This window comes from Tupaia chinensis, unplaced genomic scaffold, assembly GCF_000334495.1.
Source record: "Tupaia chinensis unplaced genomic scaffold, TupChi_1.0 Scaffold000028_1, whole genome shotgun sequence".
Taxonomy (NCBI): domain Eukaryota; kingdom Metazoa; phylum Chordata; class Mammalia; order Scandentia; family Tupaiidae; genus Tupaia; species Tupaia belangeri.
This window is the reverse complement of record NW_006159458.1, coordinates 4,637,887-4,655,630: the sequence shown is the minus strand read 5'-3', so window position 1 is coordinate 4,655,630 and position 17,744 is coordinate 4,637,887. Positions and strand designations below refer to the sequence as shown.

General features: G+C 38.2%; 1 protein-coding gene across 1 annotated transcript in view; it reads right to left on the bottom strand.

The window, feature by feature from the left end:
• Positions 1-17,744, bottom strand: part of ITPR2 (inositol 1,4,5-trisphosphate receptor type 2) — a gene marked incomplete in the record, with an annotated part of 493,922 nt that overhangs the window by 148,195 nt on the left and 327,983 nt on the right. Inside the window, 5 exon segments of the mRNA XM_006140313.2 lie at positions 1,336-1,431; positions 6,358-6,468; positions 9,442-9,642; positions 13,446-13,702; positions 15,870-16,053. Coding sequence (XP_006140375.2) covers positions 1,336-1,431; positions 6,358-6,468; positions 9,442-9,642; positions 13,446-13,702; positions 15,870-16,053 — 849 coding nt within the window.

Genomic DNA, 17,744 nt, shown 5'->3' with positions numbered 1-17,744 from the left:
GTAGATATGACAGAGTATCTACTTTGGAGGAACTTACTATCCAGTGAGAGAATCCACAAATAAAAGACAAACACAGAAGAATATGGTCAGTCCTATAGCAGGGCTAAGTGTGGGGCACAGAGGAAGCACAGAGCTGGGGCACTCAACTCAGGCAAGTAGTTGAGGGAGGGCCACCAGGAGGAGGTGGACAATGGGATAAAAGCGTTGTTGGCAGAGGAACTAATATTTCCAAAGGGCTATTATGCAGTATTGTTGTTAAATAAATATATAATTCATTGCCCTATTTAACTATAGGATAGGGAATATGTTCCCTTTTTTTGAAAATTATTTACTTAATTTAATTTATTATTATCATTATTATTAAGTTAGTTACAGGGCACATGTGCTCACCAGAGGTAGACAGAAAGAGGGGAAGTGAGAAAGCAAGCCACCAGATCTGGGACTCGAACCACGGTCAGCCAATCCATTGCTTGCAGATATCAGGCTCTAAGTAAATATATGTTAAATCAAACTACATATCTCTCTCCCCTTCTCTGTTCTTCTTGAGTCCATTCTTTACTAATGAATCAAAACCAAAAGAGAATGGTTCCAACTTCTCATAGGAGTTCCCCATAGCACCAACAATGGTGCTGATGTGAGTGGAACTTAGTCATTGGGCCTCTGAGCTACATGCTTTAAGTATGTTCCCCATCTCTGTGCTTTTGGAACCCAGTGATTTTTAAAACATTTCTACATTACTTCATAATTTACATGCCACTAGTGAGAAGGAAAATACATTTCTGCATAGAAAAATGTGTCATGACTTTCCTGACGACCTAATTACTTGTGCAATAGAGAAACATACTAATGATCTCTGTGGAAGTTCCATCAAGTCTCTGCACGATTTCCTCTAAGCGGAGCACTGTGCAACATTTCCCAGAGAAGTACAATTACCAACATACTGATTTTACTTTTACTTTTTTCATTAAGTGGTATAAATACAATGTTTGAGAGGAATGAATGTGTTTCACATGCTTTTCTCATATAGTCCAATACACTATTCAACTGCAGCCAACTTTCTTTCTGGTAAAACATATTTGTGAATAGTTGAGCAGAGTGCAGCAATGTAGTTAAGAAGAGTGCTTTGAGCGGGTAAAAATGGATGTGGTCATCAGAACCCAAATCTCACAGGCCTTTGCCAGCATGGGGCCTTTTGAGGTATCTGCAACGGCTGGTCATGATGTTCCGTTAGGTCTTGGTAGAGAGAGCACTGAAAGTCACTAGGTATTTTTCTGACTGTAAACTTGCTCTTGTTATGCTACACAGTATTAACAAAGTTATTGAACGTTTTCTTACCAGTTCCCTGGGTCTCATGTTAAAAAGAATTCTTTCTGCATTCTCGCTGTCATGTCTGCTTTCCATAATGGCCAGCAAGAGCTTGGAGGCGTTGTTCTAGAGACACAGATTGAATTAGTATACGCTCAAAGTCTATTTCATGGATTCATGATCCCCTGCCTTTACCTGAATTGAGATTAACAAGACCATGTTTTTTCAATCAAACAGAATCTAAAACTGCTAATTTCTTCTGTCTAATTAATGTTTTAAGAGAGAATATTTTACTTCATGGTCAACACAAAATAAAACCAACCAATCAGGAGAGATGTGTTACATATTGGTGGAAGGGTGTTTTAGATGCAAAATTACCTTACTATATACTGCATTAAACATAACCATATTTCCCTTTACTCTTTCCTAAATAGGTTATTTCTATGTAGATATTTTAATAATAGCTCAGTATCAATAGCATATTGTACAAAATGGTATATAATTTGAAGACTTTAGCACAATTGTCTAATAAATGCACTATTATTCATATATAGTAACAAATCAAAATTTAAATAAATTTCAAGCAGTATTTAGCGGGAATTAAAACATAATATTTTAAAATCACAAGTTAGGAGAATAAATTTATGTATGACAGTTTATTAGTCTCACTATATGGCATTATACAAGCTTCAAACAGTTATTGAAAAATGGGGTTAAAGGATTCTTTTTGGTGCAAAAAACTTTGAAGTCCATGTAGTTTTTTCATAATATGCATTTTCCATGAACTTTTTGAAAAGTCCTAGTGTATGCAATATGTTCACCATCTGGGTTGTACAAAGAATAATACCTTCTATTTTTCCTTAACAGTGGATGAAAACAGTTTATGTTTTCTTTGATGTGTTATAATTTGTTTTATAAATATATTTTATAAATATATTGTCTGAAATGTTTCTACCTATAGACATCAAAAATGTTCCTGATAGAATTTATAATCCAAACAGGTACCAAAGAATTAGAGAAAGCTCCAATACAGAAATCACACTTCCTTTTTTTTTATTTTATTTTATTATTATTATTATTTTGGAGAGGTTTTTGCTATAGGGCGCATGGGCTCGCCAGAGAGACAGAGAGAGACAGAGAGACAGAAAGCAAGAAATCACCCCCCAGTGGGGATGGCCACGCCACAATCCTTTCTCCTCTGTTCTCCTCTCGGGATCTTGGGCATGCATGCACACGTGCCCAGCGTGAGTTTAAGCCAGCGGGTCCAGGACTCGAACCGCAGTCGATTATGTGGGAGTCCAGCAACATAGCCATTACACTAACTGCTGGTCCCAGCCTTGAACCACAGTCGGCCACATGGGAGTCCAGCACCTTTAACCACCATACCACCTGCTGGTCCCTTGCCTTTTAAAAAATTTTTTAAAAAATTATTTTAGTTAATTTTATTTATTAATTCTTTTTTTTTTTTTTCATTTGACCAGAGAGAGACAGACAAAAAGAGAGAAAGTGAGAAAGCAAGCCGCCAGGTCCGGGACTTGAACCGTGGTCAGTCATGTGTATCCAGCACCTGAACTACCACACCACCTGCTGGTCCCTGAAATTACACTTCCTAAACCTTTTTTTTAAATCATAGCACACAGGTTCACACATGTATGCATGTGCACATGAGAGAGAAAGAGTGAGAGAGAGTGGAAGAGAGAGAAGCACCTCCCAACAGGGTCTCATCATGCTCAGAGCCCCCTTCCTCAGCCTTCCAGCTCTGCAGTGTGCGCCTATGTGTGCCTAGTGTGTTTTCAGGACAACCAAGGGGGCCAAACCTATGATTGGTATTATGGCTTCCAGTCTTAAGGACACTTGTATTACTGCTGCAACACTGCAGCTAGACTTTCTAAATATTTGAAACACGTTTCTGTACACTGTCTTCTCAATAGTACTGCCACAGAATTTTGGTATATTACAGGATGATAAAAAAAATGTCCAAAAAATATTATCGGTGTTTTGTAATGTTCATTTAGATAAAATTCTTAACCTCTATACACAATTTTTGTTAGGAATACAATAGAAGTAGACTCAAAGGCTTCAAGACACTTCTTAGTGATTAAAGTTAACATCTTATTGGGTCCAGCTGCTGTGGTGTGGTGATAATGCAAGTGCCTTGCAAGGCTGGAAGCCATGAGGCTGACCATGGGTTTAGATCTCTAGATCAACCTAAAAACATGCAGGGCTTTTGTGCAGGCACCCATGATCCTGAGAAGCTAGAGGAGGGAAGAGGGTATGCACAGTGATCAGACCCCATGAGACTGCATATCTCTCATTCTCTCTTGCACACACACACACACACTCTATCATAGAAAAAAAAATCAAATTAAAAATGAAATTGAGTCAGTATTTGGCACAGGTAGACAATCACCACATAAATTTTGTTAAGGTGTGCAAATTAATTCAACTGAGTAATTTTATACTCAAATCTATCCAATCCCTTTTTTCAGATGTACAACCACAAGACCCTCGTTTAAGCAACTAATAATAATAACGATGTTTACAAAGATGATGATGATGATGACACTAATGTCAGGTGATCCATCACAAAGAGATTTTAGTATGGAGGGGTAGTAGTAATTTTTATGTTCCATTTTCAGATTATTTTTTTCTGATTTGTACCAATCCTAAAAATCCACTTTAATAATCTGGCATCTCATACAAACAAGTTACCTTAAAAAATAAGATGCCAGGATTAGTGGAGAGCTTAAATCCTTCGAGCAATCTTCTAAGGATCTTCCCAGAAGTTAGAGCTAAACGTTGGCAACACTGACAGTGTTCTCTCATGATCCATTCTCAGCAGGTCTAATACAAAGCGGCTTAAAATACTTCCAATTTCAGAATGATATTGGCAATATAGCATTTTTTCCTAATCTATTTTCTGTTTCATACTATGTCATCTTGTAAATGACCTACTGGAATTTGAATCAACTTAAAAATACAAGAGCCTATATCAAATGGGAAATCAGTGTTAATAGTAGATTTTTCTCCCCCAAAGGAAGCCAAATTCTTTTTAAAAAGAACAGAACAAAACCATACCTATTGACAAATTCAGCATTTCACATTCACAGATAAGTTATACAAATAAAAATGAAAACTAATGGATAAGATATACATACGAAGAATTTATAAAATCTTATACTAAGTGAGTATATAAATATACTTAAAATTGTGGATGATTAAGCTATCAAATTTAGAGGTGAATGTTATAAAATAAAACCTTAATATTTTTGACATGGAATGTCTATGTTACACAGAATTTATTATTTAAAGTACCCTACCCATGCAAGCCCCCTAAATTTGTGTACACACACACACACATACAATCTTCACTATATTTTTCTCGAATTGGCCCATATGTACAAAATCTCACAGATTATTTAGAAAAGCATATTCATCTCATTTATTAATTAAAAGTATACTTCAAATAGTTAAGTCAAATCCATATATTTGGTATTTTAGATGTACTTTGATCTACTCAACTTATATTTTTAAAAGATATAAATTGTGCTTATTAAAATAAATAAAATTTTAAATAATTATTTTTTAAAAAGAAATTTCATTTGAATAGCAAAGAATACCTTTGTACTGTTAAGTCATTCCCTATAATTTAATATTTTACATGGGTTTAGATTTATAGATAACCTGCATACCTATGTTATATTTTAAATTGGTGAGGCATTCCATGTAACTTATATTAATTAAAAATGAGATTGAAAAGTATAGTTTTTAGAGTAATGAAGGATTTAATAAACCAATACCTCTATATTTGACTTCCTTATGAAGTATGGTTAAAAATGACTTTAAGATAAAATGGAGTTTTTCTAGTAACTCAAATGAAGCTGACTGCCATTTAGGCCCAGGCTGGTTTCACTACCTGAACAAGATGCTAATGAAGCAAAGAGAAGCAGTGCAATCCACATCTGGATTACCTCCATCCTAATCTACAAGTGGCAGGACCCAAAGCTTGACATGTTGCACGAAAACAGTAAAAAAAACACAAACACGTCTTTTCTGTTAAAAGAAGGGTTTGCCTACTAAAACCATTAGCATAATCTTCACATAAGTAGGACATATGTACATTCCACTGGATGCCTGAACCTATATTTAAAAACAGAATTATAAAAATAGCATTCCTATTCTTCTTTGCCCTTAAATTTACCCATACAAAGTTAAACAATTATATATTGTCTATGACGGTGGAAAGACTTTGCTTTACGAAGAAATTGTACCTAGCCAATGACATATTTTTCAAATCTGCTTACCCTCAAACACAATATTTTGGTCCCTAATAATTCATCTCAGTTGAATATCATGCCTTCACATTTGGGATTTACGTAATTTCTTTTGTGTATTCATTTGTCTTTTCCATTTGAACAGAAAGTTCAAAAATAATTTTTTAAAATGCCATTGTGCACCTGAGATCTTAAAAATGAAACTGTGGGCAAGTGTGTATGAGGCTTAAATGAAAGGAACCTCTTAAAGAAAGTATGAATATGATCTAATCTACTTGGGGCAAAAATAATATTAATAATATTCTAATTAAAGAGAACAACTTTTAGAAAGAAGAGAGCTATAAAATTAAAATGAGAGCTCCAAAATTTAAATTACTCCTTTGACATTATCTAATTAATTGTGACTTGCTAGATGGGATTCTGTCATCAAGGTGAATTAGAAATGCATGGCGTAGTGAATGCTCAGCACCTCTTGCATCTCTATATGATGAAAAACACATAATAAAAACAGAAAGGAAGTAGCAAAACCAAGTGGCTGCTAGAAAGACTTTCCAATAAAGTACCCGACAATTGAACATTCCTCAAAGCTAATCGCATATTTTAGCAGTAAATTGGTGAGCATTGTGTTTTTGCTATCCCTTCCTATCGATTCATGAATCAAAAATATGACAATATCTTGCTTTTTACAAGAGCTGCTTGAAGATTTAGAATCAACTCTGAAAGGGATTTCTATATAGAAGATGTAACATTCCCCACCTGAATAGTGTGTTCACCCTACCTTTAGTTGGAGCACCAGGTCCATTCGGTATTTGCCAAGAGGGTTTATATCATTTAAAATCAAAGCAATGATGATGTCAATCCCATTAGATTCATGAGTAGCAATACACGTCTAGAAAACACAATATTTAGAAAATAACATTCTATTTACAATATAACAGCACTGAAAATAATAGGACATTAAATAACACAATTACCTTTAAAATAAAATGAATATTTTATCTTAGAGCATCTGACTTATTCTTTTATATAGAGTCTGACTACTAATTAATTAGTATTGATTAAATGACTTTGTATGCAGAACACGGAATACAATGAAGCATGAATCTTTTCATATGAACTATATTCATAGCATTTTGGAAATCACTGATTAAGTTAAATACACTTTCAGCCAATGAATTTTAACATACTCATCACTATAGGAATTCCTTAAACTTCAAACTTTCAGATATGATCTATCCTAAGAAAATATCCCCATTTAAAGGGTGTGTCTCACATTTCTGAGATTTTTAACTAAGTTTTTGTTTGTTTGTTTTAAAGTTTGTTTGTTTGCTATAGGGTGCATGTATTCTTTGAAGAGACAGAGAAACATCCCCGGGGGATGGCCACATTAAAATCCCTTCTCCTACATTCTCCTCTCAGGATTTTGGGCATGCATGAACATGTGCCCGGTGTGAATTTCAAGCCTCTGGGTCTGGGACTTGAACCATGGTTGGCCATGTGGGAGTTCAGTGACATAACCATTACACCATCTGTTGGCCTCATATTTAAGTTTTATATAACTGATGTAATGTTTTAATTTCATTTCTACTTAATGCTAAGTTGGGGACAAAGCATGTCATTTTGTGTGCTGATTGGCAGGAAAGACACATGATATGGGAGGCTTCTAAGGTTTGGGAATATGCTGTCAATAATGGTGCCTAAGGGAAAAGTTCCTTTGATTCCTTAGAACTGGGTGATTTGTAGATGGATCTTGGCTGGAAAAAAGTTTATGAAACATCCTGAGAGATAAATGTCCATATTTTGAAGGTAAGATCTACTGTGTGAGGATTCTGAACTTCATAGAAATTAAAATCGGGAACTTGTGGGTTGGGTTTTTGGTGTGTTACAATCTAACTCCTTGTTGAGGGGTTTGAAAAATTACAATCCTGATGAATAAAAAGAGAAAAAATTAAAAAGGCAACACTGAAATAACTATTTTTAGCACACACCTCGTTTCTTCCTTCACAAATAAATGTTCATGCCCAGAACATAAAGGAAAGGTGTTTTCTATCCATCTCCTCCATTTCCTGAGGTTCTTCTGCTCATTAACGTATTTGCCAAACTTGAAGGGAATCTATTTGTAGATCATCTCTAGAACTTGCTAGTCATCTTTCCTTCTACACATTTTCAGAACAAGGAAAGACTGTATATACGGGTTCATGTTATTTTTGTTTGTTTGTTTGTTTATCTATTTTGGAGAAGTTTTTGCTATAGGGGGTGTGCGCTTGCCAGAAAGACAGAAATCACTCCCCAGGCGGGATGGTCACACTGCAATCCCTTCTCCTCCATTCTTCTCTCGGGTTCTTGGGCACACACACATATGCACCCAGTATGAGTTAAACCACTGGGTCCGGGACTCAAACCATGGTCAACTACATGGGAGTACAGCGACATAACCATTACGCCAACTGCTGGTCCCAGGGGTTCGTGTTATTTTATTATTATTATTTTTTTTACTGTAATAGTTTATTTGGTTTTACTAAATTATTTTCAAAATTCCATTCCATTCTCTATTAAGGTCAAAAGTAGGGAATACGCTTATAGATTTTCCATGGAATCATGAAAGAGATTTATGGTATACACATTTTCTATTACAGAAATAGATGGTTTTACTAACAATACAACCAAGTGTCTGCGTTTGTGTATTTTTTCCTTAACTTAAAATCAACAGTTAGGTTTTCTCGTTTCATGGCTCTAAGAAATTGAAATATAATCCAGAAAAACACAAGGCAAAGCCCATATACTAGTTTAGTGTGTCCTATGTGCATTACGGAGGTGGGAAAGATACCCCATAACACGTTACTTATGTCAGTAATTTTTATGTTTTCATTTTATGTACCCATGTGGTATGTGTATGTTCATATAATATGAATATATGTACAGGCACTACATATGTGTGTATGTGTGTGTGTGTGTGTGTGTATATATACACATTTCATTTATAACAGATAGGCAAACTTCTTTGTCGCATTTCTATGTCAACTATTGAAGTTTAGTCTTAATGGCCTCTTTAAAATTTATATCCAGAAATGTTCGTGATTTGAAAATTCTTTTTTCCAGGTGGAGCTATGCTTGTGAAGGTGGCCTCATAATGCCTGAGTGGATGCTGGACAATGAGTAAACATCAGGGTGGCTCATCTTCCCTTAACTGAGCCGCAGACTCTGTCTTCTGCTCCTACAGTGTATCACTGATATTCAAGAAAATGGAATCAGAGACTAACATTCTAGAAAAGGGAGCTGAAATTCTGCCTCCTCCCCACAAATTTCAGATAGTCAAAAGAGTACTTTGCTTAGACTTTAGAATAAAAAGTCCTAAGTTTTAAGAATGGTGGTATAACTTACTGATTCCGTCACACAAAATTCTGGAAAGTAACTTTCTGAGTCAGAACCTATTCATCAGCAAAACAGGATCAATAATACCTACTTTATAAATTTACTGTAACTATAAGAGAGATAACATACCCTAACCAATGCAATGGAACTGAAGGAGTCAGAGAAGTTTATCTTACAGATTATAGAAAGAGTCACTAAAGATGAAAACTGAACAATGATAAAGAAGCATTGTTTCTTTTTTTTCACTAAGTCTGAGTTTTATCTTGAACATTTTCATGGGAATTTTTTTAAATGATGAAATTAAATAAAAACATGGCATAGTAATTCCCAACCTATAATTCAGTCTTTGTATGTTCTGTTAGAAAAGAAAAAATGTCTGGCAAAGAAGAAAGATAACTTTAATGCACACAAAGGTTGGCTCCTTCCCCAACTTGATCCCTGTGCTAACTGGTTGTGAATACTGGGCATGGAGAACGGCTTTCATGGTTACCTGATTCTCATGGCATGGGCCCTGGCAGTACTCCGTCAAGCTCTCCAGAGTCTGGTTGACCAGTGCTACATTCTTCTCATTGATGTAGAGACCCAACAGGCCCAAGCCCCCAGTTGTACTTCCACAAATGCAGTCCAAAAACTGAAGGGTTTCACAGACAAGGTTGTAATTTGTTTTGTTGTTTTGATTCCTCAAGAAGTTCTGAAAAAGAAAATATACTGTAGGGGTTAAACAAACAAACAAACAAAAATCACTGTGATAATTGTGTCCAGCTCTCTCTATATGAGTGTTTTCCTAACTCCAAAAGATCCCCATGGCATGTGGAATGTCATCGCTCTTTATAAGAAAGTGTTCACTTTATTAAATGTCTCCTAGGTATAAGGCGGGAGAAGGTCTTTAGGCCTTTCCTCAAGTATTTATATGTGGCGTCATTCCTAATAAACGTTTCTCAATATCATTATCTTTAACTATTCCAAGAAGGCAAAAATAATGTAAGTAGCAAAACGAGTAGAAAGGAAGCTAGAAAGAAGTTCATTAGGGTGAGAAGCAATCAAAGTTTCAAATAAACAATTCCTTACAAACAGTCAAGCTTCACTGTAGGGCGCATGCACTTTCCAGACAGAGAGACAGAAAGCGAGAAATCACCCCCCCGGGGGGATGGCCACGCTACAATCCCCTCTCCTCCATTCTCCCCTTGGGATCTTGGGCACGCACACACACACGTCCAGCATGAGTTTAAGCCACCGGGTCCGGGACTCAAACCGCAGTCGACTGCGGGGAGTCCAGCGACATAGCCATTATGCTAACTGCTGGTCCCCCAAGCTTCACTGTAAATTGACTGTAAATGAAGCAACCATTATGAAACATAACTTGGAAACTATCAAAATTTTCAGTAAACATACACTTCCACTTCTAAAAGTTCTTCTAGATATATGAACACAAGGAGACGAAGTTCACAGCATACCACTTGCTATAGGAAAATCCAGAAACCATATCCTATTCGTGGCAATGCAACAAGTTTAATAAATAACAGTACATCCAAACACAGGCATATTGTAAAACTATAAAAATGAAATACTTCAATATGTACTGGTAAATAAAACAGCAATAATCAATTATGCAATGAGATATATTAATATTACTAAATGAAAAAAGCAAGTGGAAGAACACTATGTACAGTGGGGTGTGTGTGTGTTTTAAAGGGCTATGTCAACATGCACAGGTCAATATGCTCACAGGTGCATAACAATTTCTGGATGAAAGAACAACTCGTTAATAATTTTCTCTGTGGAGTGAACCTGGTGAAAGAGTAAACAAAGACGGAATCTCTTATTTTTATTTTATTACCCATTTTTATCAATACTATTACTTTTTTAATTAATTTTTTTTCTTTATTCATGACAGAATACATGCACCTATACATTAGAGAGAGAGAGATGAGTACTTGATACAGGGTCTGGTCACATCACAATCCCCCTTCTCCAGTCCTCCACCCCACTGGCTTCTGGGCACTTGCATGCATACCCAGCATGTTTCAGGATGACTGGACCAGGTAATTGAACTCAGTCACCATGTGGGATCCAGCTTCTCTTGAGCAGTGATTTATCACTGCACCATAGGGCCAGCCCTGTTTTTCTTAAAACGATTTTCAAAGCAACATTTTCTTCTTTTCTTTATTGCTAGAGGGTGCATGTGATCACCAGAGAGAGAAAGCAGCCCTTAAGGGGCATGGTCACACCACAATCCCTTTCCCTCTATTTTTGTGTCCCATCAAGATTTTGGGCAGGGACCAGCAGTTAGTGTAATGGCTATGTCGCTGGACTCCCACATAGCGACCATGGTTTGAGTCCCGGACCTGGTGGCTTAAAACTCATGCTGGGCACATGTGCGTGCATGCCCAAGATCCCAAGAGGAGAATGTTGGAGAAGGAATTGCGGCATGGCCATCCCCACTGGGGGTGATTTCTTGCTTTCTGTCTCTCTTGGCTGTCTGGCGAGCGAACACACCCTATAGCAAAAACCTCCCCCCCCCAAAAAAAAAAAGATTTTGGGCAAGGACACACATGTGCCTGATTGTTTCTCAAGCCACTGGGGCTGGGATATGAACTGCCATGTGGAATCCAGCTCTGTGCTCAGTGCTTAACTAATATGTGATGGGGCTGACCCATAAAAGTAACATTTTCTACAGTGTTTGATCCCATACTACAATCAGTTAAAAATCCAATCAGGTATTATATAGTCTATTATATATTCTAGCGGTTTCCTATACTGACAGACTAGATGGCATAGGATAAGCGCATAGATACGTAGTCAGTGTCCTCTCTCTGAAACTAAAGCTCTGGCCTCTGCCTGCCAACCACTCCACAGCAGACCTTTCCAAATTGTGGGTGAACGGTCTGCAAGAGTCATGACTTCTAACATCCCTGAATTCCTAAGCTTCTGATCCCCCTGGAGGATCTCTAGTCCAATGTATGAGTCTATCATCTCTTGCCAATTCAGACCACTTGCACGCTAGACCCTTACTGAAGAACACAACCTCAAACTCTATTGACTCTCCCATGTGAGAAGTCTTCCAGAGGGTCTTGGAAAATGCGTATTATGAAAAAAACTATACATTGATTTCCCTTTTTTTGCACCCAAATGACTCATACTTTAATTTCACTTTTCCATGAACTTCTTAGGGTCCTCCCAAATGGGCTCTTAAAAGCAGTTGGGAACCAGCAGTTAGCATAATGGCTATGTCACTGGACTCCCACGTAGTCACCGTGGTTCGTGTCCCGGACCCGGTAGCTTAAAACTCACGCCGGGCACATGTGCGTGCATGCCCAAGATCCCGAGAGGAGAATGGAGGAGAAGGGATTGCGGCATGACCATCCCCTCTGGGGGGTGATTTCTCGCTTTCTGTCTCTATGTCTTTCTCTGTCTGTCTGGCGAGCGCACGCGCCCTATAGCGAAAACTTCTCAAAAGAAAAAAAAAAAGCACTAAATATTTGTTGTCTATGGTAAAAATGCAAGGTAGAAGGTTGTACCCAGGCAAATCCCAGCATTAACTGCAGAAATTTTAGTCAGCTTCACTATAACACATGAATAGAATCTTTGGTTGACTATGGCACTTAGTAGCATGGATGACTAGGCATGAGAAAAGGTGGGTCATACCTGAACATGTTCTGCCACTTGGAACCTCTGCAGGTAAGCAAACTCACTCGCAGTCAGGCCAATAAAGGACTTCACCTTTCACGTGGCTTTGCCATAGTGAGATAAGTGTGTAAGATAATGCAAGATAAAGGCCAAAACTTCTAGGCATCCCTAAGTTCAACTATCTGACAAAGGAAAATGTAGCAAAGAAACAGGCACTGAACATACTCATTTAAATAGGTATGAACCTTCACTGCTATAAAAAAGTCCTCTTTCTTACTGTTTTTTTTTTTAAAGAAAGTGCTTTTTTGAATTAGCTTTATTTTTTATAATTATTACTATTATTATTTTAATTTGACCAGAGAGAGGGAAAGCAAGAAGGCAACCCACCAGGTCCAGGACTTGAATCACGGTTGGCCATGTGGGAGTCCAGCACCTTTAACCAATGTGTCACCTGCCGAGCCTTTTACTCTGTTTCTAATAAAGACATACAAATATACTCACTGTCTTCACTGGAAAGGATGAAAGTCCCTCAAGCCTAAAACACCATGAAAAGTGTAGATGAGGCAAATCGGACCTCACTCATTAAATACCAGAACATTAGGAACAGAGGAGGCCCACCGAGGTGAAAAAGACTTGAGTTGATGATACACACAATGACGCTCCATGAGTCTGATTTTTAATACATAAAGGAATTTTTCTCTCGCTGTTTTTCTCTGATAGATAAGATTTCCTCTATTTGAGAACAATATTGTTGCTTTTATTGATTATCTTTCCAAACTCTCTCTAAAACTACTTGGTTACATTTGAATTTAATTACTTGTAGCCGTAGGCTGTGTTCTCAGCTTCCACACAGAGCAGAGCACATACCTGCAGTTCTCGGTTGTGATTCTCACACAGTAACTGCAGAAATCGCAGTATTGGTTGCATGATGGCGATCACAGGGCTCATCGTCACTTCCTCTGCAGACTTGTCCTCTGCGTTCCCCACTTCTGGTCCTGTGCACATAATGTCTATTTCGGGATCCATCTCTCTTCTGTACACACAGTATGCTTTGGAGGTTGCCGAAGACGCTTCTGTTAATTGCCCTTTCATTCCCTCTTTTAAATGTAATGGTGAATCTCTTACTGAAAACAAAATAGTATTCTTCAATTTTTGAGCTAATTTACTTTTGCTAATTAAAAAAAAAAAGGTACCCTAATTCACTAACAAACAAACTATAAAACATTTGATAAGAGGTGCAGCAACTTCCAAAAACAGATCTGAGATAGCAACTAGAAGTTACATTTGCAATGGGACACAGAAAAAGATTTCAGGGACTAGGCAATGGTGCAGAGGTAATGCAGCTGGACGCACATGGGAAGGTCCTTGGTTCACCACCCTGGACTTCTTTGTGCAGGCTATGCAGACACACGGTTTCTCCTGATCTTGATCCAGGGATAAAACTGGGTTAGGACTGCAGCATGAAAACCCTATGGCAGGGGGTGTCTGTCTCCCTGACCGACTCTGTCTCTCTCTCATGGAAGAACAAAAGAAATAAACTTAAAAAAGAAAGTAAGAATAAAAGACATCAATGGTTAGCCAATTTTAGATGGGGTTAGTCTTACACACACAGAGACACACAGTACCTTGAGAAAGTTCACAGAAAATAAGTATTATGGGAAAACTATGCAATGATTTCAGAATTTTTGGTGCTAAAATATACTTGCACTTTTTTTGGTGGGGGGGGGGTGTTTAGCTATAGGGCGCGTGCGCTCGCCAGAAAGACAGAAAGAGACAGAGAGACAGAAAGCGAGAAATCACCCCCCAGGAGGGATATCCACGCCGCAAATCCCTTTTCCTCCTGTCTCCTCTTGGGATCTTGAGCACACATGCACATGCACACAGCGTGAGTTTAAACCACCGTGTCTGGGACTCGAATCGTGGTCGACTACATGGGAGTCCAGCGATATAGCCCTTATGCTAACTGCTGGTCTCCACACTTGCACTTTTTTTGAGAGAGAGATTTTTGCTATAGGGTGTGTGCACTCACCAGAGAGAGAGAGAGACAGAGACAGAGAGAAAACAAGAAATCACCTCCCCAGGGGGATGGCCACACCACAATTCCTTCCCCTCCCCTCTCCTCCTGGTTTTTGGGCACACACGTGCATGTGCTTAGTGTGAGTCTCAAGCTGTCGGGTCTGGGACTGGAAACACAATTGACCACATGGGAGATCAGCACCTTGACCACTATGCCACCTGCTGGTCCCTTGCACTTCAATGCCATTTTTCCACCAACCTTTTTTTTTTTTTTTAGAATTATTTATATAATTTTATTTATTACTATTATTTAACTTGCTATAGGGCACATGTGCTCATCAGAAAGAGAAAAAATATAAAGAGAGGAAAGTGAGAAAGCAAGCCTCCAGGTCCAGGACTCAGTCATGTGGGACTCCAGCACCCCAATCACCTTGCCACCTGCTGGCCCTCCATGGACCTTTTGAAGTCCTCTCATCTACACATACATACACATACACACACACACACACACACACACACACACAAAGTTCACATATACAAGAAGATGGGGAAAATATGACAAACTTCAAAATGTCGACATCTTTATGATGTGTGTTTAATACATTGATGATTCTGTTATTCCAAATGCCAAGAATCTTGCTAGAGTTTGGTGCTATAACTTCTGTTCTTAAAGTTTAATCTTCGGGGTCACTTAAAAGGTTTAGGGCAGTTGTTCTTTATCACAAATGCCACAGTGAAATCAATCATTTTCTGCCACTGGCTGCTTTGCACTGATTAGGTCTCATTTAAGTTTGCTCCTGCAGAGCTGTTTCAGGGTCACACCCATGACCAAAATTCTTTTTTTGTTTGTTTGTTTGTTTTTTTTTTTTTTTGAGAGATTTTTGCTATAGGGCATGTGCACTAGCCAGAAAGACAGAGAGAGACAGAGAAAGAAAGCAAAAAATCACCCCCCAGGGGGGAAGGCCATGCTGCAATCCCTTCTCCTCCATTCTCTTCTTGGGATCTCGGGCATGCACGCACACGCGCCCGGCATGAGTTTAAGCCACCGGGTCTGGGACTTGAATCATGATCACCTACATGGGAGTCCAGCAACACAGCCATTACTCCCAATGTGGTCCCCGTGACCAAAATTCCTTCTGGGTAGAAGTCCATGCTCAGAGCCACCATGGGGATAATCATACCACGGTAAGTGAGATGACAAGGTAAGTGAGTTTTAAAGGCTGCGTTACCCTCTTTTTTCCTTCTGTTTTTTCAAACACTTAGATACTTCTTTACCTCTCATCCGAGGGCCAGATGGCATCACTTCATTGTCATCATCCCTTTTTTTGCTACCTAGATCTGTGGTATTAACTGTCACTGTTGATCTTATCTCTTTCTGAGCAGCCTTCATTCGATCATAGAGAACTTTGAAGAATTTTTCTGATTTTTTTTGTTCATGCAACTGCTGGTAGGAAGAATACTGCAAGAAAACATATTTTTAAGATATCAATACCCAAGGGAAGAAAAACAGTGATTTTATGCTTGAAATAAACATAAGCATTATAGATAAAAGTACCATTTAATGTGCTACCCATTATTATTTCATAAATTGCCAGTCTTTGCCAGTCTCATGTACTATTTAATGTGTACTAATAATAGCTAGTATTTACTTAGCACTGTGCCAAAATCCAACATCTCTGTGTTTGTGTGTGTGTTTTAAGTTTGTTATAAGGTATGTATACTTGGTGTACAGAAAGAGAGAGAGACAGATAGAGAGGGAAAGTAAGAAATCACCCCCCAAGAGGAGAGGACCATACTGCAATCCCTCCTCTATTCTGTTTGAGATTTTGGGCACTGGCGCACACACTCTTGTGGTGTTTTCAAGCTTCCAGATCTGAGGCCTCAACTGCGCAATTGGCCACGAGGGATCCAGCTGCCTTAACCTCGGCACCACTTGCTGGCCTCATATGCTATTTAATTTATCTTTACTGATTATATGTATTTTTAATTCACAAGGGAGAAGCAGCACATGGCATGGTAGTTAAGGCACTGTACTCTCACACGGCTGACTGTAGTTCAAGTCCCAGCCTTGGCGGCTTGCTTTCTCACTTTCTCTGCCTCTCTCTCTGGTCAAATTAAAAAATAATAATATTGAGTCACTGGGAAAGTCATGATGCATTTTGCATAGAAAGACAGAAAAATACATCATGAGTTTCCTGATGACCAAATAAATAAAATTAAATAAGTAATTCTTTTAAAAATTTACAAGAGCACAATATGAAGTTGTATGCAAAGTTTTTATATCATTATAAAGTCATGCATTGATTCAACACATTTTTATTAAGTGCCTACTATGTGCTAAGCCCCATGCAAGCACTAGGGAACAGAACAAAGAAGAAAAGCAAATACAATCCCTCACACATTTGTAATCTCAGGTGGAAAATAGCCACTAATCCAATGACCATTCCAAACAAATATGAGTTTATGGAAAGTTACAAAAAGTTATTTTTTTCTTTATTTAAATTATAGTACATTTAATTTAGAATGTGTTACCATGGCAGCCTCACTCTTGGGAACCCACTGAGAAATAAATACTAAGTTCTTTCAGTACGTCATTATCTACACTGTTACCCACAGAGTCTAGGACAAATCCACCCTGAAGTAAATTCTGCTTTATACTAAATAGCAATGTAGAAAGGACTCCATAACAAAAGTATGATCAAATACATCCTGGTAAGATGTATAAATGCTAACTTTGGGAATATCAACCCTTTTCACTGTCTGCTCAGTGGGTGTGGAAGTATCCAGGAAAACAGACAGGAGGGAAAGGTGATACACTCCACAGAAGACAGTTTCCAAGTGGGTGGGAAATGATAAGTTATTAATACCAAAATTATAAGAAAGACATAGCATAAACAAGATAAAGAGTAAAAGCATTAATAAAGAAAATAATCCGGGACCAGCAGTTAGCATAATGGCTATGTCGCTGGACTCCCATGTAGTCGACTGCAGTTTGAGTCCCGGACACGGTGACTTAAGACTCACGCCGGGTGCGTGTGCGTGAGTGCCCAAGATCCCGAAAGGAGAACGGAGAAGGGATTGCGGCGTGGCCATCCCCACTAGGGGGTGATTTCTCGCTTTCTATCTCTCTGTCTGTCTGATGAGTGCACG